This window comes from Embiotoca jacksoni, unplaced genomic scaffold, assembly GCF_022577435.1.
Source record: "Embiotoca jacksoni isolate LCO1_2020_lvr unplaced genomic scaffold, fEmbJac1.0.p SCAF_22, whole genome shotgun sequence".
Taxonomy (NCBI): Eukaryota; Metazoa; Chordata; class Actinopteri; family Embiotocidae; genus Embiotoca; species Embiotoca jacksoni.
The window spans coordinates 4071980-4082124 of record NW_027185363.1 but is presented as its reverse complement, the minus strand read 5'-3'; the positions used below and the strand labels follow the sequence as shown (position 1 = coordinate 4082124).

The following is a 10145-nucleotide window of genomic DNA, read 5'->3' as shown; positions in this document are numbered from 1 at the left end:
AGAAAATTGTCATTAATTGCAGCCCTAAACAGAATAACAACTAAAATGATAAAAGTCTTGTCATTTGTGTCATCACATACATAATCCATATCTCTGAATAAATGAAAAAAAGAACCAAGTTACCACAAACAGTCCAATCCCAAAACTACTCTGAAAACTCTATAACATTTCAAGGTTGATAATACCACAGGATTTTGAAATAGTTGGAGCTTTTTTCTTTTTTCTTTTCAGAGTATCAAAACTATATTCTCCCATTTTATTTTTTCACTTGCATAGATTTCCCTAAAATATATTTATTGATTGTTTATTTCCCCTCTGAATCCTGAGGAGATGCTGGTCAGCTGTAGACTGAAGAGAGCTGCTGGAATGGTGCATTCAAGTGCAATCATACTAATTGGAAAAACTCTTATAGAATGAAGTTTGTGAAATATCTTTGCCCCTGTTTATTGTGGTGAGTATTAACTAATAATTATGATTTGCCTCTTATAATACAAATTATTGACAATTAGACTGCGACTGGTTTGTTTATCTAATGCACGAGAAATAAAATACACTTTGTATAAAATACACTCAGATTGCAGCCAATTATCCCAGGTTTTTAGTTTAAATACTTAAGATAGCAGATACAAGATATTTAAGGAAAACTGCTTGCAACCATATTAAAAACAAACCATACTGTCACCATGACAGAACATTAAAAAGTATTTATTTGAGAAAAGTCAGGCACATGTTAACAAAACCTAATTGATTCAATAACAAAAAGGCAGTGTAACATTTAGGTTCAACATGAGAATACCTCCATGTGGGTGGTATTGGTTGTGTATTTGTTGATTTGCAGGTTGGGGTATATCTCTATTGATTGCATTTCTAAAAACAGGTATACAACAAAATCAGTAAGAAAAGAAATAAGGCACTTTTCGTGTCGAATGTGGAAAGTGTAAGTTTGGTGGACGAATTGCTGAGAGCTGACTGAAGCACCGTGTGGTCCACGTCACCATTAGGCCTGCTGACAGGAATGGAAAGTGCAAGATTTCTCCAGATCTGTTGGAAAGACAAAAACAGTTTCAGCAGAATATTTCTTTTATTGTATATTTTATGCTGCAAGAACAATATTTCAGCACTAATATGTCCCATTTTTGTCCTGTCACTGTTGAATTAACCCACAAACCTGGAGTGTTGTCTTGGCATTGTCTGAGTGACTTCATGACAGCCATGTACTCCAATCCCAAAAAGTCTGCATACGTTTTGCCACGTTTAACCTCCTGGAGACACTTTGTGGAGTCCTTGAAGAGGAGGTTCTTTCCGCCTTCTGACGTGAACAGTCTGAATGAAGAATCGGTGCCACTGGGTCCAAACTTGGTCTATAAAGAATGAACATTATTTAGATTTAAAACAGTTCTCTCTATTTGGATTTTGCCCATTTATTATATGCCATGTCAATCAGGTTTTCTTTGCCTATTAAAAATATAACATTTTTGCATTTGATCCTAAATTTTATGTGTCAGTGGTACATACATAGTTTATATTGTATGTTGCGGTTTTATTCGAGCCAAATTACCGCTATCCAACAAAATGGCCACTGAAGAAACATCACGATTTTCCAAAAAATCAGGTCACAAAATGATTGAATCGATTAACCAATAATCAAATTTTTTTTGATACATTTTCTGTTCAATAATCAGCTCTCAAAATGATTAACACAGTGTTTAAGAGACAAACAGGGGGGCTCAAGGTCTCCACTTGGCTCCGTAATAATTTTTTGTCCAGTCCGTTAGTTTGTGATAATTTAATTAACAGCTGATTTGTTTGGAAATGAAAATTAATTAATTAATTAATTAATTGACTGTGAAAATGAATTGGCAACTATTTTGATAATTTATCATGTTTGTTGTGTTTCAAGCATGAACATTTACAATATAATATAATATATAATGTATCTTCTCAAACATACATGATAAATGACCTTCGACACGCGCCTTATCACCTTATCGGTCTCAAAGCGCTTTTTCACACTGTTTTTTTTTCATTTAACCATTCACACACACATTCACACACTAATGAGCTGCTGTGCAAGGTGCTCACCATTAGGAGTACATTCACACGCCATCAGGAGCAACTTGGGGTTCAGTGTCAAGGACACAGGGGCATGTGGACAGGAGGAGTCAGGGATCAAACCAACAACCTTCCGATTAGTGGGAAACCCGCTCTACCATCTGAGGCACAGCCTCCCCATAAGGATTTGATGCTTTGGGAGAATCTCAGTGTTTTGTACAGTGACAGTTGATTTAAAGGTGCTGTCGAAATATCAAATTTCAACACTAGAAAATGGGGGTTATGTTGATATTTGAAAAATGGCAATGCAAATATTCAGCAAATCTCCTAAAAATTGATTAAGTGGGATAAAAACATCCCTGTTTAAAATGTAACTACCAGTCCATGTTAGCCTGGTGTTACCAGATCCAAACTCCCTGCGTGATTATATGGGTCTGTGGACACCAGACTAAGTCCATGTAACCAAAACCTAAAAGTGACGTTCGAGTTTGTCACTGACCTGCTGGTCCTGCAGGACGCGGATCACGTCGCTGCGGATCTCTGGGCGAGTCACCACAGCGTGTGCTGGCACCTGGGCCAAGTGACAAGAGGCGTACTCAGAGATTGCCACCGGCTCCTTCTCAGGGCAGATCAGCTGATAGTCATCAGACTTCACAGTTTTAGCCCATTCTGGACCGATACCTTTGACAGGAGGAAGGGGGACAGAGTTTAGAAGAATGTTGTGGTTTCATAGGAAACAACACAGTAGAAAGATAAAGCAAATCAGTGCTCGCCCTCTTACCATCACTGTTTTCAGCAACGATTGTGTGTTTGATGAAGGCAACATCACCACCACCCTGAACCAGACATCTGTAATGACATGCCAAAACAGTATTACTCAATGTGAAGAGGAACTTTCCAACCTACAGTAAACAGGGGTCTCTGGAAGACTCATCAAAACAATAGTGTGAGAGTTAGAAGGCGTTTAGTTTAGCTTAGCTTATCAAAAAGGATCAAGCAAGGGGAAACAGCTAACTAGTTAAAAGATACACATACTAGTCTCTAACATTCACTAATCAATGCAGCACACAGTTAATCCCTACACACAGACAGAAGTGTAGCAATAAACATTTGTGGTTTTATGGAGGGGTAACATGTTCTAACTATTTCTTGGTAAACACATTTTTGTAAACAAATCAATCAAATAAGATTAAACATATTATTTTGTCAGTTTTGGAGTTGCTGATTGGATAGATCAGATGTTTCCCTCTGCTTCCCATCTCTATGCTAAGCTAACTACCTTCTGTCTCAAACTTTACACTTAATGCAGAAAATATTCTCAGAAACAATTTTATTTAGTCTTTTCACAACAAATCTGATGCAGACACTGTACCTAAAGGCTCCAGCATAACCGTAGTACTGCTCTTCAGCACTGGCTTTGCACTTGAAGACCTCTCCCACACTTTTTCCACTGCCGACACATTGAGTGCAGAATGTAGAGCTGGGGTCGGCGCCGGGGGCACAACTGCCACTGAAGAATTTAGCTGAGGGGAGTAAGACAGGCAGTCAGAGATCAACAAAGGGCAACTCCTTCTCCAAGAAATCAAATTTATAGAAGTAGAGCACATAAATACAACGAGGTGAAAGTTAGGGGAACATCATGGTTTTGGGTAAAAATGTATTGATCAAAATGTGCTTTTGGGTATAAATTTAGTTGATAACTAAGGCCACAGATTTCCCTAAATTGATCTAGTCCTGTGAGAGTCCTAAACATGTGAATGTACCACACTGTTGTTCTGGACAGCATTATATTTCTGTCTATAAAGAAGAAGAAACACACGATCACTTACTGAAGTCACAGTCATGAGTGCTATTGTGGATGAGACCCATGGGGACGTTCCAGCCGGCAGTTCTGCCGATGCCCGTGTGGCAAGACTTCTTGCCCCGCAGGGTTTCCCAGGTCAGCCCTGAAGCCTTCTTTACCACAGCAACAGCATAGTAAGAGAAGGCTGAGGCTGAGAGTGGAAGAACGGGAAGAGATGAATCAGAAAACTACCAGATTAGTGCTGGTTTATTTAATGTGATTCAACTTAGAGCCGCAAGATACGCATATATCATTTTAAAAGGCCAGATGACACTTTTATTTTACTGCTGCTTTTTTGAAAAATAATCTCCATTATGTTTCCAGGAAACATGTATTTTGGCATTCATTACAGGGAAAATAGTGTTCAGTTGAGACATAGCTGAACATGATGAGGCTTTCTTTTTCTTTCAAGAAACTTCCTGTTTTTTCTTACATAGAATTTCATCGTTTTTTTTCCAAGAAACCTACTCAGAAATTACTTGGAAATAATTGTCACATTAAGTGTTACTTACTAGATGTGTGGGATTTTGTCTATTATAATACTGACACAGGGTAAATGTGTTGTGGTCAGTGAGGCTGCATTATATTTAAACCATGCACTCTCTCAGCCTCTTTTAATGGTTCTGGATGAACAATACACTTTTTAAATTTGTCTATTTCAATAAAACTAGGAAACAAAGGAAGGTTTACTACCTTCAGAGGAGTTGCACTGAGCTGTTGAGAGAGACAAAGATGCAACTATTACTCATGGAAAAGGTGAAATAAAACACATGACTGTGTGGGATGGTTTCTGTGCTATTTAAGTACCATACCTGCATCATACTGCTCCACCATGGCAGGAACCAGACCACATTTCCCAGCTGTGAACACCTGTCCTCCATCCACAGCCATCGCATCAGCCTCATCACGCTACAGGACAATTCAAACAGCAGATAATCAGAGACAAATGCCACAGAATGGAGAGAAAAAAAAAAAAAAATATCCCAAATTAGTGACAGATTCTCCGTTTTCCATCAGGTTTTACCATAATCTTTATTAGGCACTCGTCAACTGTAGGGGCAGTCTGACATGCAATGGAGGCGCTGCTATCACCCAGGCTCCAGCTGTCACACTTGGCAGTCTCAATGTGGCCCACAGCGCACCATCTAATTGCACTGGATGTAGTGCCTGACATCGGCTCTGGAGGGTGAAGTAAAACATAACCATATAAGACAAGCTGACATCTGTTTAATTAATGCATTTTTCTGCTGGATTTATCTTCATCTGAGTGTCTTTTCAGTACCTTTCTTCAGAGAGCGGATGATGCTCATGTATTCAGCACCCAGATACAGGAAGGAGTCTGTGTTTGGGGAGACCTGCACCAGTTTCGTTGTTGAATCCTTGAACATCAGGTTCTTGGCAGGTTTGTAGGCTTCAGAGGAGAAGAGGCTAAAGTCCTGGAAACACAACATTGGAGCCAATTCATTATAAAAGTATCGGGCATAGTTCACTGAAACACAAGTTACATGTTCAAAATTGTTCCGTCAGATTTCAGATGTGGTTTAGTGAAATGTCCTCTCCCTCTTGTCAGACAGACACTACTACTCGATGTTTGCGCTACATAAATAATTCCTTATTTTACCTGTACTGTGCTGAGGCTTTGCCAGATTAAGTCAACCAGCTTAGCATCCTTGCGTGTGACCACAGCGTGAGCTGGCACTCTGGCCAGGTGGCAGCTTTTGTAGTCCTCTATAGGCGCTCTGGTGTTGTCCTTGCACAGCAGCTCGTACTTGGGCTTTTCGGAATCTGGAAGTGTGACATTAGCAGAAGTTTGAATTTTATTTCACTTTCAATCTCCTAATAATTTTTTTTTTCAGACCTCACATTACCACAATTTGTTAAAGGTAAGGCTACCAGTTAAGGACTGGGAATCTTAACTGTTTTTGAATCCTAGTGTAATTTAGCTGTCAAACCTGGCCTCATAATGGTGTCTGAGAAAGACTTAAACATGCAGGAACTTTTTTCTCCCCCTTCACCCAGGGAGAGTAGTTACGAAAAAACTGTCAACACATGCTTTCATCGTAGGCTCCACCGTAGCCTACTCCATCACGACTGTTGAGACTGTTAAATTGTCGATAAATTGTTTTGAGTGTCACAACCGCCAAAAAATTATTCTTTTCAATATCAGAATTTGATCCATTTGATTCCAAAATGTAGAAGAGACGCCTGATTGAATTACTTTATCCCCATTCAAGTTAGCATAAGGCTAAACTGGACCTTTTTCAGCTCAGCTCATGCACTGATCACTCAACACAGACAGTTTGCATTCATCCGGCCAGCGCGGGAATGTCTCACCAGACACCTGATTTAAAATCTCTCTAAATTGTCAACTACAAGGAGATTCATCTGGCAAGTCCCACACTATAGTTATAAGTAAAAGAGTAGTAGTATCTTCTGGAAGTATTCACTGCTGTAGCAAAAAAAGGTATTTTTGTAAATATTCAGGCACTCATACAGCTACAGAAGGTATTTAAAATCATCAATTAAAAAAAAAAAAATAGGAGCTAGTTTTCCTCTCCTCTCTTTCTCTCTGTAAACTTCTTAAGCAAATTATGTAGAACTAGTTGCTGTCCATAACATTCAGTGAGATAGATGTAATCGTGATAGAAGTTCTGTATTTTGTTGTGACTGATAAATATGTAAATATATGATCAAATATATATGTTTATAAAAAAAAATAAAAAAGCAAAACTAGGACAACTTTGCAAAAAGATCCACATGACATGACATTTAACTGAATTAAGGTCATTATATATTGTTTCATAATAGATATTTTAAACAACCGACAAGTTTACTTGGCTGACATCGAGTAAAAATTTCGTTGCACATTAGAATCAGTATTTGTGTGATACTGACCAGGTACAGTGAGATGCTTCACAAAAGCCACTTCTCCAGCGTCCTCCGCCAGGCACCTATGAAGCAGACCAATCAAATGATGTGAAAATGCCACAGCAGTACAGACTGAAGGAATAATAAGATAAGTTAAATGTGTAGAGGTTGATCAAGATAAGTAAAAGTCGCAACAGAGGAACGTCAAACGATGACAGATACTCACTGGAAGGCTCCGCCGTAATCATAGTAAGGCTCCGCGTGAGTCTTGGAGCAGTCTCCCTTGCACAGTTCACACAGCTTGGAGCCAGTTGCGGCCCCTGGGACACAGCTGGCCTGGAAGAAGCTGCTCACCGCTGCAAAACAAAAAACAGGGCTGTAAGTATCGATCAATGCTGCAACACAGCCCCCATCTATTTCAGCAGTGCTTTTTCTAACATGAAGGTCTAAATCTATTTTCAGACAACCTTAAATTTAAATGGAGAAATATTGAATCCTTAGTTTTTGGAGGTATTAAAGTGGACAATTTTAAATATACTGGGAGTGAAAATACTCAAATCAACCTACAAATCACACTTTATGATAATAAAAGTGAACTGAAATGTGAAAACATCACAAAAAATAATTCGTTTCAGCTGGAGTCTTTCCTGACTCGGTGCTGTAACCTCCTGTAAACCACAGCTTGTTCTTTTTTACGTCAGTTAGATCATCAAATAAAAGGTGCTATAGCTTTAAGAATGCTGGTAGGCAGATTTTATCATTCTGTGGACAGAGGCGGCTCCACCTACTTTGTTTCTATCTTTTTAACTACCTGCCTGGTGTCTAAAATATCTAATTCCTCATAAAAATGCTGGGTTATGTGTCCTAAATGGTAGTAACAGCTCCAATTGTAAGCACACGGAAACTGCCAAACATTATTGACCAACTTTAGTTTGAGGACACTGTAACTCACCCTCCTCCACAGGTTTATCTTCAATGCCTGTCCACTCAATTATCTTCATGGACACCAGAGTTCCTATGGGAATGTTCCAGCCTGCGGATTTCCCCAGACCAGTGTGGCATGTTTTCTTCCCCCTGAGTTCACTGATGCCAAATCCAGTGCCCTTCTTCACCACAGCTACAGCGTAGTAGCACGTGTCGGAAGCTGGATGCATGCAAAAGCAAATATAAACAGTTAGAATACGTTCATACAAAATGGTCAACATTTTTCTGTTTGCGTTTATTTCATTAGTAAAGACAGCTGACCGGTGGAGCCGTAGTCCTCAGCAATGATGGGCTGCAGGTTGTAGTTGTGCAGTCCAGCAGTGTAAATGTCTCCTCCATCCAGGGTAATGGCATCTGCTTCACCAGCCTGTTAGAAAACACACATTGTCACCAACCAGCAGCCGCATATTCAGTCTCTCTGACAAAAGCGTTTTGTGAAATCCTTTAGATATGTATTTTGTTAATAATTGAATGCAGTGATGATGAAATAGCCTGAAGTCAATAACCAGTGATCAGTAATCAATTTATATGATGCAGCTTTAAAGATTTATCTGTGCGTTGCCTAACAGTGAAGCAGTTTTAATTAAATCCACATATGATGCATCTTACATTATGCATTAATAATAAATATTTATCATTATTATATTGTATTATGACTACCTTACTGCTGATTCTTGACTAGTAAATAGATTATTTCCGAATATTTATGTCATATCTTTTTTAAATGCCATAAGTAATTCAGTACATTTTACTCAATCCTGCCCAATTCTGAGCAACTTTTAAACTCAAATATCGTAATTTTTACTCCACTACACTTTTTACACTTTAAAAAAAATGAGATACAGTTAATAGCCTCCATCTACTTTTAAAATCTGCGTTGTATTTTACTGGTAATATTTTTCTGCTTTTACTTTGAATGCAGGACAAGCTTGCAATGATTTTTGCATTGTGATATTGATACTTTTACTCAAGTAAAACCTTTGAAACCTTTCATCACTGGTTTATTTGTAAGTGCAACATTTATTTAAGCATTTTGCATTGTCATTTGATCAGCTATTTGTAAAAGCAAAAAGTTTCAACCAAACGAGTAAGTAATTTGGTAAATTGGGAGAATAGAGCAAGCACATGCCATTAATTGTGTTCCCTAAATAGTTTACTTCCCCACCTTAATTGCAATAATGCAGTCGATGATGGTTTGTTTCTTCACACAGGAGAAGGTTGGAGCTGCAGCTGCAAGATCCGCACATTTCCGATATTCTTGGTCCGACGTGACGCACCATTTCACCACGTCAGTAGGGGCCGTGAACACTTTGGCTGTAAATGCACATGGATATCAGTTTATAGATACATTTACTTGATTAGTCAGTTTGTGATTGAAAATAATCGTGCAAGATTAAAAGTATTTACCGAGGCATCCGAGCAGCGCCACGAGGAGGAGGACAGACTTCATGTTAGACTGCGGGTGTGTCCAGATCAGCAGAGTGTGAGGGAGGCAGCTCAGGCTTTTATAGCAAATGTGATCGAACCGGGACAAAAGATAAAATGCCCCAGTTTGCTCAGGTTTCCTAATGTGTGCATGGCATGTGTACTTTAGTGCACTGGTACACAGAAACACAAAGAGAGCATAGTAAAAACCGAAATTTCAACATGAGGGAAATTCACAGACGCTAATTTAAAACTATTTTAACTATTGTTGGCACTATTTAAAAACATCCAGTTACATACCAGGAGGGGCACATTTATCTATTCATTGCATTTGAACGTAGGCTATATTCTTTATATATATATATATATATATATATATGTATATTTTTTTTTTTGTATTGGTAGCTGGTGAGTTCGTGAGTATTTTTCTGTTTTTGTTTCATTGCCTCTATAGCTGCCCTTCGTGGACAGTTAAGTGATTGTTTAATTAACTCGTGTTAATCAGGGTATTTGGTCAGAGAGGGCAATACAATCAACAGCAAATAGTTTAAAGCACGAGAGAGTGTGGCAAAGAGTTTTTAGGAGTTTAAAATAATGCAGTTTTCTTAATGCAGTAAATCCCTAGCAGTGCATTTTAAGAAGTATCTTGAAGTATACCACAATGTAAAAATATTTCATTACAATATATAGCTACTCCAAGTGTCATAAGTGACTGGCCCCTCTTTGTATAATATATTTTATACTGGTTGTATTTATTCCTATTAACGTGTGAGCAGCCATTAACAATTGTGTTTGGTTCGTGAAACTAATCTTAATGTTATATGTTGTTGGGCAGTTTAAAAGAAAGATTTACATCACATTTTATAAATTGCATAATGATATTTCTGTGAATAAAATCATAATCAGCAAAATAACTAGTTGGCCTTCAGCTGTACTAACAGTACTTAAGCAATAGCTACTTAAAAATATAGTA

General features: G+C 38.3%; 1 protein-coding gene across 1 annotated transcript; it reads right to left on the bottom strand.

Annotated features, from left to right (window-relative positions):
• Positions 1 to 689: 689 nt before the first annotated feature.
• Positions 690 to 9256, bottom strand: tfa (transferrin-a). Its single transcript, XM_069157338.1, has 17 exons — positions 9155 to 9256; positions 8913 to 9061; positions 8009 to 8114; positions 7716 to 7907; positions 6990 to 7119; positions 6791 to 6846; positions 5517 to 5680; positions 5178 to 5331; positions 4920 to 5074; positions 4708 to 4804; positions 4589 to 4609; positions 3882 to 4046; positions 3425 to 3575; positions 2834 to 2901; positions 2552 to 2733; positions 1169 to 1361; positions 690 to 1041 (listed from the first exon to the last, which is right to left on the bottom strand). The coding sequence occupies exons 1-17, from the start codon at positions 9195 to 9197 to the stop codon at positions 998 to 1000; spliced, it is 2070 nt and encodes a 689-aa protein (XP_069013439.1). The 5' UTR covers positions 9198 to 9256; the 3' UTR covers positions 690 to 997.
• Positions 9257 to 10145: the final 889 nt, after the last annotated feature.